Source organism: Oncorhynchus clarkii, chromosome 6 (assembly GCF_045791955.1).
Source record: "Oncorhynchus clarkii lewisi isolate Uvic-CL-2024 chromosome 6, UVic_Ocla_1.0, whole genome shotgun sequence".
In the NCBI taxonomy this organism is placed as follows: Eukaryota; Metazoa; Chordata; class Actinopteri; order Salmoniformes; family Salmonidae; genus Oncorhynchus; species Oncorhynchus clarkii.
This window is the reverse complement of record NC_092152.1, coordinates 66374576-66389032: the sequence shown is the minus strand read 5'-3', so window position 1 is coordinate 66389032 and position 14457 is coordinate 66374576. Positions and strand designations below refer to the sequence as shown.

General features: G+C 43.8%; 1 protein-coding gene across 2 annotated transcripts in view; it reads right to left on the bottom strand.

The window, feature by feature from the left end:
* LOC139411467 (unconventional myosin-Ie-like) overlaps positions 1-14457 on the bottom strand; it is a 56409-nt gene that overhangs the window by 27282 nt on the left and 14670 nt on the right. For both annotated transcript variants that reach the window (XM_071157880.1, XM_071157881.1), the window contains exons 2-4: positions 5561-5704; positions 4221-4310; positions 3542-3636 (exon numbers count right to left, since the gene is read on the bottom strand). In XM_071157880.1, coding sequence (XP_071013981.1) covers positions 3542-3636; positions 4221-4310; positions 5561-5704 — 329 coding nt within the window. The remainder of the gene's footprint in view (positions 1-3541; positions 3637-4220; positions 4311-5560; positions 5705-14457) is intronic.

The following is a 14457-nucleotide window of genomic DNA, read 5'->3' as shown; positions in this document are numbered from 1 at the left end:
TTCTCAATTTGACCCATGCCTCTTTTCTCTTCTCTTTAATGTGCGATGTAGTAACAGAAGTTGAGCCAGTCATAAATGCTCTTCCTCTAATTCTCCCAGCTGAGCCAAACCCTTCACTTCAAATCAACTTTTTTCAAACATCCAGAATTACCAGGTGAAATGCCATTTCTTGACTTCCTGTCCACAGAGACTCCACTTCCTATATTCACTCAGCTCTCCATCTCGGTGGTTGATGCCAACCAAAATCAGACTCATCTCAGCAGTAAACCTCCCACTCTAGAAGGGGCTAATAACACAAATCCTGTTTTGTCACATTTGCCCAGTTTATTTTCTTCCTTCTCTTTCCTCAACCTCTCCTTGTATTTTTCCTCCTGTCCTTTCACTTCACCAGGGTCATACTTATTTAGACATGTGGTTTGGCAGTGGATGACAGAGGAGTCTGTTTTTTTATTTCATTTTTGAAGGGGAGTCATGTCGGTAATGCCCTTCTGAGACGACCCAGCTGCAGACCGTCTGAGGACGCCATAAGAAGTCATCAAAGCAACTCTATATGCTTATTCATCTCCATTAGGCCGATCATAGTCTGCTCCTCTATAGTATTCAGTCTAGCTTGCTACACAGCTATTCAAAACCAAAACAACTATAATAATTCTAGATATAGACTACAATGCACTCAAAATACAGTCAGTACGGGGCCTCCCGGGTGGCGCAGTGGTTAAGGGCGCTGTACTGCAGCGCCAGCTGTGCCATCAGAGTCCTGGGTTCGCGCCCAGGCTCTGTCGTAACCGGCCGCGACCGGGAGGTCCGTGGGGCGACGCACAATTGGCCTAGCGTCGCCCGGGTTAGGGAGGGCTTGGTCGGTAGTGGTGTCCTTGTCTCATCGCGCACCAGCGACTCCTGTGGCGGGCGCCCAGCCCGCCACAGCCCGCGCAGTGTACGCTAGCCAAGGTGGCCAGGTGCACGGTGTTTCCTCCGGCGCATTGGTGCGGCTGGCTTCCGGGTTGGATGTGCGCTGTGTTAAAGAAGCAGCGGCTTGGTTGGTTGTGTATCGGAGGACGCATGACTTTCAACCTTCGTCTCTCCCGAGCCCATACGGGAGTTGTAGCGATGAGACAAGATAGTAGCTACTACAACAATTGGATACTACGAAATTGGGGAGAAAAAGGGGTAAAATTAAATTTAAAAAAATAAATAAATAAATAAATACAGTCAGTACACTGACTAGCGACCAAATGTGACCCAATGTTCCCTCTAATCTTTGCCAATAAGCATTTGTAGGACCTTAACCCTCTGAACACGGTGGACTTATATGCTCTTTTCAGCTGGAGCAGGAGTTTGAATCACATCCTATTTTTACCCTCCTGAGGGGTGCGCCCATTGTTGTAATTACACAGCACGCAGATGCTTAACACATTGTTGACTTCCTCTCCCATTTATTGGCCAAACAAGGACAGAATGAGAGTCATGTCATTATAGAAGGCTTACTGTAAAGTACTCAGCGCTGAATCACTGGGCTCACTGATGTCACTCACAGCTCAGCTTGACAAAGAAAGCACCTGAAGTGATCATTACAGACATCAGCTATGGAATGCATGCTGAGTATGATGTGGGCCGAGGGATACTAGTTATGCATATTTGTATGATTAGGCACATTGTGTTTCCAAGCCACTACCGTATGACACAAGTGGGCGGGCGGACACACACACACACACACATACACACACACACACACAAGGTGTGACTGAAGTATGGCTTCATTTCAACTTGTTGGATAGCATAATTTCCTGCAACTGAAGGGTCCATCCATTAACAGAGAGACAAACTGTAAAACTTAGATGGATTCTCCATTTCCCATGTCATTGTTCCCATGAAACAATGACCCATTACTAAGCATGTCATATCAATGGGGGAGAAAATACACTTCCCTACATTAATAAGCAGAAGAAAACTTATATGAGCAGAGGGTAGAGTATAGTGTGTCATTAGACACTACATTTCAGGCCACCCTTTCCCGGGATAGATCTGTAAACTCACTGGCCAGAGCCTTGATAAGAAAGGACGGCAAAAACTGTGCACAACAGAAATGGTGCTATGTGATTCGAAATATTGCAGCGTCAGTGTTTGTAGAAGCGCAAGCACTTCTATATATGAAATGATGGCATCATTTGTGTTTTAACCACTCAGGGAGTTAGTTACTTAGCTTTCCTCTCCCAAACATTTGAGTGCAGACAAATAGGTGAAGTCAGACATTGACAGAAAGCCCAGTCAACACCACTTGACCACGTCAGATGACTCATGTCATGTTGAATGACTTCTTTAATAAGTGGGGAAGAAAAAGGTCCAACACAGTACAGTGCTGACCACACTGCCTGGACAGCAATTTCATGGAGGGCTTTGTTTGCTGACCTGGTGCATCACAAATCCACTTCCATTCCTTTCATGTGGGAATCTGTACTGGCAGCTGTCTAAACAACGGGAGGAAAGTGCTGAACCAGGGGACATTCGCCATGAGGTAAGCACTACAGTAACCGTCCGGGCCCTGGGCCTCAGGTGACTGGCCCACAACATAAAGCCTCAACTATGAGACAACACTTTTCCCTTGGGAGGCCTCCTCCCATGGGAACCCATTGTACGTCATGTTACCCACTATAGGCTTCACAACACTAGGGAAGGATTTCTGGACTACCACTAGCTTCCAGGAATCCAGGGCTGTGACCAAACACATTTTAATGGCCAGTTGGGCTATTTTACATTTCCTTCTTGACCACTGCTTGGTAAGACAGACTTTGGTTTGGTTCAATCATATTGCTTTCAACTGTCAAGTCTTTTCAGCTGAGTGGTCTAAAGTGGAAAGGAAGCTATATTTGGGGCATAGCCAAAGAGTCCATTACATTTTCAAACAGTCTTGTGATCCTCTGTCTGTCTGAAGCGAATAATCCGTATCCATGTGTAATATACAGTATACTCCCAAATGTGTTAATTGTCACTACTCATCCGCTCTCAATCCATAACAGCAGAGGAACAATTCCTGTTTTATAAAAGCAGGAAGCTAATGCATAAACAGACGCTGTGTTTTGTTTTCATTCTACATCCTGAGAATGTTTTCTAAAATCAACCAGCTGACACAAGAAAAGAGACTTGAGGCCATTTCTTTTAGACTTGAAGGTGTACTTTCCCAGTGTGCCTTTCCCAGCAGGCTGTGATATATGGAGGGTGGATTAAGACTCTGGTTGAAGAACCTTGACTGAGCAGGGCACTGTCATTCAGCAGCACTCCTCCCAGTCAGGTGGTGGATCCTGTTGGTTCCCTTCCTATCTATTATCATCACATTCAACAGCAGCACTCTTCCACCTGTGTCACCATGCAGTCTCCTCCTACCCCTCCCCGCCTCTCGACTTCTGCCTCATTCACAGGCATTTCCCACATACCAGCTCTGTTGTTATGGTTTTCAGTTGTCACCCTTTCTCCCCATGCACAAACACTGAAAGGGAGGGGAGGTGCCTGAGACATAATAACGAGAAAAGCAGGCAGGCAGACTCACCTGATGATGACACACTGGTTCTCCCTGTCGATCATCATGTTTCTGTACATGTTGTCTGCCAGGGCGTAGATGTGAGGAGGGTTCTCATACTGGGCCTGGAGGTTCAACAGAGATCATGACCTAAGAATATCTAATGAAAAAACTGGGTGGGTCCATTTTCTTGGTCCTAAGTGGAAAACTGACTGTAAAGGCAAGACTGTAAAGAATTAGGAGTAATTTGTGTAATGAAGTAATAAAGTCAGAGGGCTAACTGTTTTTATCAAACAACGTCTGATTTGGCAGCCAAGTCCACTTTCAGTACGCTGGCCAAGAACACCTTAAACAATACAGACTTAAACAGGCTGTACTGAAGGTATTGCCAGGCCTTTTCAACGGGTAAGGCACGTTTCTAAATCTGCACCAACTGAGGGGTGCTGCTGGAAAAGGTATTTGAAGCACACCTAACCCAGTTCATTTAAAACTTTGTTCTTTCTACTGATAACATCATCCTAAAAACATGACTTATCTTAACTTTTCCAAGTACAATTACTCTTAGCTGCTATGAGGTATGAGGTGACGTTGTGCAAACAATTAGGATACAAGTTGAATACATTCATAGCAGAGTTATATTTTTTCCCAAATAGAAAAACCTTTTGGTACCCTGTCTCATACTCCTGTCGAAAGAGAAAAGGCTGCTCACCGCGCCCTGATACATCTCCACTTCCTTGTCTCCAAAGTATGGCATCTGCTTGAACGGATTAACAGAGATGAGCACAGGGCCAATGTAAGTCTGTAGAGGTTATGGGTTAAGGGTCATACTAATGACACATAAGTACCATTTAATTTCAACTGTTCAGGTCCCAGTGACTCACATGGTCAAAGGAAAAAAGAACACTAAGAATTCCCAGAGCTCACTAGTCATCTGCATTGAGCACCAATGACAACCCTCCACTCATTTTACTCTTTAAGACAAAGCAGTTTCAGAACACATTTATAAATCTTGACGGAGTCTCTCTTGGAGTAGATGGAGAAAAATGACCTAACTGTGAGTAATTGGGCCCATGACGTCATTGCAATGTGCATCTGTGTGGTAGCACTGGAGTGTGTGGTGATTGGACACAAGCCTTGTAAAGACACAGTGTTCACACATCAGAGTGAACAGCCCAGCAGTGTAGTGATGTGAGGTTTTGGCCCTGCAGCCCAAAGCAGCTCCCGGCACATAAAGCTGGTATTGAGGGCGCCCTGCAGTGACCCCAGCCCCAGTACGCCACTGGCTGGAACACTCTGTGTTGATGCTATTTTCTGACCAAAATCAGAGGATTGACTCAGAGTTTTCAATCTAAAACGGCCAGCATCTGCTCAACTCTATAATCCAAAAGACTGCCAGGACACAGATGAGGTTTTAATTAATGAGCTCCTTCGAGAACTTTCAACATTTTCCATCAAAAGGGTCATTCAGAGACCCAAACATTTCAACACTACTTGGATACATTATATGGGCACAAGAACAAAACTTTTAACCTCAATATATTCTTGAGGTCTGTAAGAGTGAAGCTGAATACTCTTAGGGATTGTATAGGCCTACGGGGCTGGGGCATTTACAGATCTGGCCCTGAATGCTCTCAGCACAGCCACACAAAACCATTACTGTTGTAGGAAAGTAGCTGCACTGCTCACATTCACTGCGCAAGGCATACTGTACATTTCTCAGCAACCCTTCCTCCAACCTCTTTCCATATTGCTGCATGGTGAGATTAAACCAGAGTAAACCTGATTAAGATCCATTCCAGCCTGGAGGTGAAGGAAGCTGAAGTCAGGGGTCCAGATAGGGGCGCAAAGAGGCCCGTCTCCCCCTCGCCACTGGCGATACATGGTGGGAGTAGCCCAGTGTCTGGAGCCTCAAACACTAGATCATTAATCTGAGTTATTACAGCACTGGGAATGGTCACTCAGCTATTCTGGAAACAGTGGGAGTGTGTCTACGGTAGGGCTTAGCCATTCTTCATCGAGGTGTGAACGGTGTGTGAATGTGAAGGATACAAAGATGTAGTCGTCCATGTATCTCTTCTTGAGGTTGTCCACAATGGCGTCCTCGTTGATCTTGGAGAGGAGCACCATGTCGTCCACTCCACTCTGCTTGACATTGTGGCTCTGCCAGTGGTACCGGTAGTGGCCCCGGCTCCCCTGGAACACACAGAACACAATACACATCTGTTAGTGCCTTCAGACTACTAGTGCCTTCAGACTGCTTGCAGCCACATCAAACTATAAAGGACAGAATAATATCTAGGCTAGGAGTTTTTCCCTGACCGCGTGACCTGACCAGGAAAAAATAAAAAGGTCCTATAATCTCATAGAAACTTAATTAGCAGAAGCTTACCCTTACCTAGGACTGAAATCATCACATTCGGTGAGAGTACTAGAGTAGGCAGTCAAACCTTTTAGCAGAAAACTGTCCAACAACTGAAATGAACTTGGGCTTTCCCCTGAGTAACTCATTTTCACCCATGCAGAGTTTTGATAGGTGCAAGGTCAGGATTCCCAAAAGTGCTTTCAGTGTGTTGTTGGCTCTTTGATGTTGGCTCTTTGATGTTGTGTTCTGACTGCTGTCAGACCTTTCCCTTTACCTCCCTCTCTCTTCCTCTCCTACCTTCGTTTCAGTTAGCTTTTGTTTTCTGAGAGCGGGTCTCCAGAAAGCTTAGGCCATTCATCATGTGCTGTGAGTCAATGTCATCTGGCTACTGGGGAAAGGATTACAATGTGCTGTGAGGAGTGAGTCTTATTCTCCTGGATGGAGAACCAATTAAAGCCACAGACCAGATCCAGAACATTCGTCAACACTGGACACATCTCAATGCCATTTAACGCTCTGTTTGCCTCCTGATTCCACTGAGAAAGAGCATATTCTATTCTAGTATACCTTTCAACTGGAGTGCAGCTTTACATACTGTACAGCTGAACGATTTGTATTTCTACGCCTGTTTTTTCTTCCTGGTTCTGGAATGCTTTGTTTCAACTTTTGAAGTGGTTCAGATTGGAAAGGGCTGGTGCATAGATTAGATGGCAGCAACACTTCCATATTTCAGATTCCATAGGCTACAGCAGACTGAATGCTGCTGAATAACAAGTAACAATCACTTGTTAAATGGAGATTTGTGGTTGAAGACAAAAAGCACAGTTGCACTAAGATGTACTTTCTCTACCAAAGCAACACAGAGCAAAACCATGGTGACATTACAGTAAAATAAAGTACCACCACAGTAGATTTAATACACCAATGGAAAGCCATGGTAACTTTCAGTAATTGACTTGTACAAAGTCAAGGCAGAGAGACTGCTCAAATGAACCATTAACGTTCTCAGGGGTGGCTCAATTTTCTTACACCAACAAAATAAATACTACAACCTCTCTTTACAGACTCACTCTTAGCATGGAACATAGTGAGTAATGTTAATAGCTTCTCAGACTATTTCTATGTGCATTTTCACTCAGGAGCCAAGACATAAATTACTGCTCCATTAATTTTCCAGACGGTTCCCATTATCATGTTTTACTACTTTTTTTAAAAACAGAAGAAGAAAAGGCTGATTTCTCCTCTCATTGGCGCACTAAGCAGGGTGCATTACATGTGATTCCAGACCCTGGGAGCTCATAAACACCTCAATGGAGGTGTGTGAATAAAGAGAATATTGATGGGACACTGGGAAATTGGTGTCTCAGGAATTTGAAGATATACAGCGCATTCAGAAAGTATTCAGACCCCTTCCCTTTTTCCACATTTTGTTACGTTACAGCCTTATTCTAAAATAGATAAAATCATTTTTTAGTAATTGGTGAAATAGACATCTTGCCAATGCCTAAATCTATCCACATTTGGCACGTGGCGGGTGTTAATTTTAGGCCCTGCTTCCAAGTCAAGGTAAACTTCTGGTTTTATAAATGTTTTACCACTAAGGCCCACTGGTGTAACTGCTAAACTGCTTGCTGACTGTACTGCATGATTGTAGACGGTTTATTAACGCGTTAGTTCTAGAAGCTATGTTGACTATGACGTTAGCTAATATGGTGACAACGATGTAGGCTGTGTGTAGCGATTATGATATGAAGGTTTGGCTTGGAAAGGTTTTTTCACCTGGTCACATACAGCTGATTTGTTATACTGTATTTCCATGTTTGACTACATCACAATTAAAGTATGTATGTGAGACTACTCAGACAGACTCTTGATAAAGCATGAGCCAAGTCAGAGGTTCACAGAGCCCTTTACACAGGAGAAACAGTCCAGTCTCCTGGCAGCGATCATAAACATTCAGAACAAAAGGACTAGTTGATCAATAACATATTATACTTAGCGTCTCTGTTATATTTCCATACTCATCTGAAATCCAACACATCAGCTTCATCTCAATGTCATGCTCTAATGCAGTAGCAATGACATTAACTACATTGTGCTTGGAATCTACTACAGATGTTGCAGTTGAGCCCACCACAAATACGCATAAAACAGCCCAGATCTATAGACCAACTCCAGGCAAATGTTATTAGAGCCAGCACCATGTATGCTGTAGGACACAACCCTACATCCCAAAATGAAAATGAAGTACCACACTAGGCTATTTAGAGTGCTATATTTATCCTGTTGCTGCTTTGTTGGGAATGATAATGTTCTACTTGAAGAGGGGAGAGGACGTAAGCCGGAAACACAGGAGTCAAAAGTTCAGAGTATTTTCCATGGGGGTTAGAGGAGAACATTGGGTATATTGAGATGTTTCAAATAATTTGCTAACATTTTCTAATAACTTTCATCAATATGCACCAATAAAATAGTTCATAAACATTTATAAGAATGTATAATAGCTTATTGATGACAGTGGTTATAAAGCCAATCATTGTGACTGCTTGTTGGATGCTGTGCCATAAACTGCTAATGTGTGGCTCTGGTTGAAACCTACCTATGTGTTTTGACTGAGATCTAGTCTAAGGCATGATGCTGTTCTCTCTGGTAAATGATTCCCCAGGTTAGTGGAAAAGTTGAGGTGACTCAGTCCGTGCTGAAGGTCGGAGAGCATACAGTCCCTTAGGAGACAGATTGGACTGGGAGCTACCAATAATAACATCACCATGGAACCAGCACTGACTTCCCTCTGAGTACATCTTAACAACATCTTCTACACACAGACTGCCCTTAGTAACAGCATACTACAGAGCATCAGTCATAACTAATGATCTTTGCTTCTGTACAATTCCAGTCAAATATTATGTGTTTGACAGATGTCAAAACAACCTTGATCCCAGCAGGTATGATTGGGACCTCTGTCCAAAGAGATCTAGGATTAACCTGATTCATAACTTAATCTCATTCTCTCTTGGAAATAACAATCAACTCCTTAAAGTCTCCCAGGTTTGGGACCAGACCTTTTCCTTAAAGTTATCCCGACAGCAGTTGAGGAATTTCTGCACCAACCCCAGATTCATAATGCCAGGCTTTTTTTCATGCAAATACCATTACCATATATGGAGAGTGCCGAGCAGAGCTGAACTCAGGAAATGGCTGGGTTTGATTCAGTACAACAGGCGCCCCCCCCCCCCCCCCCCCCCCCCCCCCCATTCCACACTTTTACTCTGTTCTCCTTTTCCAACCTTGGATTTGACACAGAGCCCACCATGTGTTAAAAAGACCACTTTCTGGGTGCTGCACTCTACTACAGAACTGGATCTCTTTCCAGTAACAATCTATGAGAATAAACTCTCCTCCATTCGATAAATATGATTATCTTTTACTAGCCTAGATTATTGATGACTACAAAATTATTATTTGATTGTTTGAAGATTTGAAACATGAAAATATGACATTTGAAACAGCTTCAAATATGTATTTCACAGTCTTGTCAACTGAAAAGATAAATTGAATAACTGTGTGATATCATATTACAAAGCAATAAAAAAGGCTAATGTGCAGCCCCCTCCCTCCCTCCCTCCCTCCCTCCCTCCCTCCCTCCCTCCCTCCCACCCACAGCTGCCTTGCAGGCTGAGCTGTCCAGCATGTTGTGGTTTGGCCAACACCAAGCAAAGACTCAGGGCTGTCATCAACAGATTAAGATAGGGTTTGTTAATGAAGTGATGGTCTTCAGTGCAAACTGCAGGAGAGAGCCTCTTGGTCCTGACGAAGACAGAGGCTATTGGATGTCTACAGTAAACCTCACTAAGACACAAACCCAGCTGCAGTGTCCAAAGCCGGTTTGCATGTACATGGGAAATGCCCCATAGCTAAACTCTACTAAAATGCTGGCATCTTGGTGGATATTACTTGGGATGTGGCCAGGATCAGGCTACAAATGTATTTTGTTCATGCAAGGGTTTCACTCAGTGTTGGATAAGTGCAAACATGTGCTACCATGTAGCAGTTCAGCTGACCTGATTTCTGAAAGCAGCTCTGTTCTGAGTCAGGTTGCCCTCCCCAGAGAAGGATTATGATTTTATCAAATATATTTGATTTCATTTAAACAGTTTTGAGAAGCTTTGGACAGATGCACATATACTAAGTCTTACAGTATTAAATGCCATCATGCATTTTGTTGATTAAAAAATCCCAACCCCCCCCCCCCCCACTACCACAAACCGAAAATACTCTGTGATCCTCCACACCACCCACACTATATCTAGCATTGAAAGGCATGATGTCAGTTAGTACTTCCTGTCTCCATGACCCCGGGTCACAGCCAGGTCACACAGCCATACATCAGCTATGACCTTTGCAATTGTAACATCCATCTTTGGTGCGTACTAATTGATTCTTGAAGACTATAACTTATAAATGCCTCATGAGCTTAGTTAAACTGTCGTACCTCTTCATAACCCAATATATCAGCTTGTTTTACTTCAATGTTTGTAAACAAAGTAAATGTAAACAAACCCGATATAGCCTCAAAACATGGTTAAAACTATAATGTTGATATCATGGATGCCCTGGCATCCATAGCGTGGTCTATGAATTTGAGAGTGGTTTCTCCAGCCCCATCTCTCAACGTTTTACCGAAACAGGGGCGCTTTGTTATTATTTCAACTCCAGATTGCCCCTTTAACTGACATAAACTAAATAGAACTAAATCAAGGCCAACACTAAGCAGTGCTTCCACCTGGACTCTATCACTGCTCTGGATCAACTGCTGAATCTGCACTTTTAAAAACCACTCATTTCAGAGCAGTGCCAGGAACAGAGTGCTGACAGAGAGTAAACCTTCCACAAGTCAAGAGGAGAAAACAAAGCAATCAAAGAGAGAGGTTGAAAAACCCTGGATGATGATTGAGAATACTGTGGTGTCTCTAATATTAGAGACAGTAATCTGAACAGTCTGAATCATCATCCGGGGTATTTCAAGATGAGAAAAGAGAAGTAACAATAAGCAGCAGCGTGGGGCTGTTGCCATGCACCGCTTCTCCATGGGATGGGATATTCATTAGGGTCACAGAGCACCCTAGACAGCAGCCTCTTTCTCAGCTGGATCTGGACCCAGACTGGACCATGGGCACCATGGCAGCGCCTGCTGCCTAAGTGGCAGCAACACCCAGGGTACAGCCAACGGGGAGCCAGCTTCACCACTGCTCAGCACCATGCCAGTAGAGGAGACATCCATGCCAAGCCTAAGAACACTACCCAGACTTGGACTTATAGTTGTCTCGCGTCAATAAGTAAAAACATTTCTGACCCTGTCTGGGTCTCTTAGCCTGGCAGCCATAACTACCCATTAATGAAAATACCCAGAGCCCAATGCCAGTGGAAACAGTCCCCACTACCAAAGCTCATGAAAATGTGACTTACACCGAATAGAGTCAATTCAGTGTTTGTCTGAGAGACATTAACACCTATAAACATGCAGTTAGTTATTTTCAATGACAGCCTAGTGGGTTAACTGCATTGTTCAGGGGCAGAATGACAGACTTTTACCTTGTCAGCTCGGGGATTCGATCTTGCAGCCTGTCGGTTACTAGTCCAACGCTATAACCACTAGGCTACCTGCCGCCCCAGGTTTGGTCTATATCTATTAGGTATAAGTGGTAGACATGAGAATCCAGGCTGCAGTGCTTCTCATTCTGCTGTGCAGCTTACCCTGAAGTCACCTGCTTAGAAAAGATATACCAACATCAATAATGCAGAGAAAGCCACCACTACTCCTTAACTGTCTAAGTTCTTATACTGTTTATCTGGGCCAGGGCTGACGTACATGTTGAATAAGCGTTTACGTAAGACAAGGCCCTATTTTTCTAAGAGTTTGTTACATAATTGTACTAAATCAACTCTAGATGGTAGCTGAGGGTAGTGTGAACTGGAGAGAGCTGTAGCCTGCAGGGCAGGGCTAGGTAGGGTTGGGCAGGGCTAGGTAGGGCTGGATTGCTGGGTGCCTGTGTCCTCCCCAGGGAGAACAAACAGAGAGATAAGGAGAGGTGTAAGCTGAGATAGAGGAACCTCTCTTGAAACCTCTCCTCCTATGTACCTATCCATGGAAACTCATGTGAAATGTCATATATCATGAGAATACATCTACAGTTTATAATTCCCCCTTAAATACATGACAATGTTTATGACTAGACACACAAAAATAATAATTATGCTATGCACATGCTATGCACATGCTATGTTATAGGGTGGAACTTAGAAAGACTAAAGAAAGCTAGATGTCGCCATGGGTAGGCCTACTCTTTTAAGAACAGCCACACTATTTGTCTTGCAGCTTGAACGCAAACAAACCATTTGCAGCAGGCTCTCATTCGTACCAATGATTTTCTGTGCCACACAGCGGCTGCTATTTATCCAGAGTCTCAGATTTCAGTCACACAGCTTCCAGCTAGGAGCCCTCGAATAGGAAGGGAATTCTTGCAAATGTCCAGCGACAATAATATAAATTATATATTTATGCAAAGACAATATCTCCCTGGTCTCAGTTTTTGTATGGCGGTTTGCTCTCTCTGTCAAAGAGAACCTTCCCCTCCTTCTTTTTCAGCTTGCCATACATTACCGGGTAGATGCGTGCCACACATAGAATTCCCTGAACTAGACCTAAGTGGGTCCCATGTCACTGCTTAACATTGCTGTGGCAACAACATTCACCCACTGTAAAATCAGGTAGACCTCAATGAACTCCTGTAAACATGGCTGATAATAAAATGCCATCGTGTGAGGTGTGACACCTGTAGGGATACCCTCCCATTACCAACAAGTAATACCATACTGCAGAGTTCCCTAATAGGCAGGCCGCGGGCCAAATTCAGCCCCTGGATGATTTTATTTGTCCCCGACCCAGTGTTCTCTTTGCAAAGAGAACACTACTGTAAAATCACCAGGAAATCAGCCGAATGTCATTTAAATTTAGGAAATCTGTTCCCAAGTTTTCCTACGCATAAATAGAGAGGCATATGTGATTTTATCCCAATGTAATCAAGGTTTGAAATCTTTTTGTTTTTGTCAAATACTGTTTGGGACTCTTGCCGACCATCCACTCAAGGATAAATCGGCCCAGAGCTGAATGTAATTGGGGACCCCTGCTATACGGTCATTCAATATCCCTTTACTGTGGAACACATCTGGGTGGTCTGACATTCATACTCATTCATAAGGGATAATGGTAGCACTCTCTAGGAGTCAGTATTGGAATAAAACGTCAAGCTACAACACTGCCAGTTAGCAACGTGTTTTTATAGTATAAATTACCACTCTAAATTATGTTTTCTCAAAAGAGAAAGAAAACCCCTATGACTGAAGGATTATACCAAATACTGCTTCTCAGCTGTGAAATCACCTGCTAGTCAGGAGCCAACCACTTCTCATAAATCCATTGCACCCTTCAATATCCACTGGGTATCTTGAAGATAGACCTTCAGAAATCAACTCTATAAATCTTTCATGACATGGTAAAGACTCCATCCTCAGGGTCTAAGACACCTTCTGCATCAGTAAGAAGTTTGGTATCTCCTCTTGTGATGAGACTGTTGCCAGGAGGAGAGTCAATTGCCATAAACAGAAAACCCTCTGAATTAGTGAGGCTTTAGCCCAGTTGCAGGCATGGGTTATGGCCTGGACTAATTGGCCCATTTAAAATATGACAAAGGACCTCCCAGGCCTTGACAGGAGCACTCCTGAATGGGAGAAGGGGAAGAGGGAGGGCCACTCACTGGAAAACACATCAATGCAGAAGGAGTTGTTTTTACAATGTGTACCAAAACTGTCTGGGTTCTGGGCACAGTACTGCTGTGGCATAACATGGCTGAAATGAGCCCAGAGTGCCTCAAGTTACCTTGGGATAGGTCTGTGAAGGTCAGACACTGTTCAATTGTGTGGCTGGAGCAAAGAGAGGTGGATGTATATTCTCTAAGACACGTTGAGTGCTTTCATCGCCTGGAATTTTAATCACCGCAATGGAGAGTAAGAGAGATAACTTCGATAGTGACAGAACAGGAGGGATACAGGTGGTGGTGTGACAAGTCAGAAAGAAATGTGAAAGAGAACCTCGTCATAAGGGGTGTGGCTGGCTGGGTGTGTAGAAAAGCATGCCTTGTGCTTGTTCATGGTATAAATAGAATAATTACCCAGTTTATACATTGGATGTATGGGTCATTTTCCTCCTTTGGCTCCACCAAGTTCATTTCTCTGCTTATGAACCAGTCCTTTCAGGGGGGCAAACAGATGCCTGACATATCGATCAGTCCAACAGGGCAACAGCAGAGAACACATTCATTTCACTAAGAGGACACAGACACATACACCGGCTGTGTCAATAACATCAGTTGTGTGATAAGCTATCCGACAGAGGTGAACTTCTATACAAGTTCATATTTGTTTGTTGGGCCTTGCTGCCACTGTGTACATATACAGAGAGGAAGCCACACTAGGTTCCAACTGTACAGTAAGTCCACTACTAGAGCGCATAAATTACAGCCTGCCA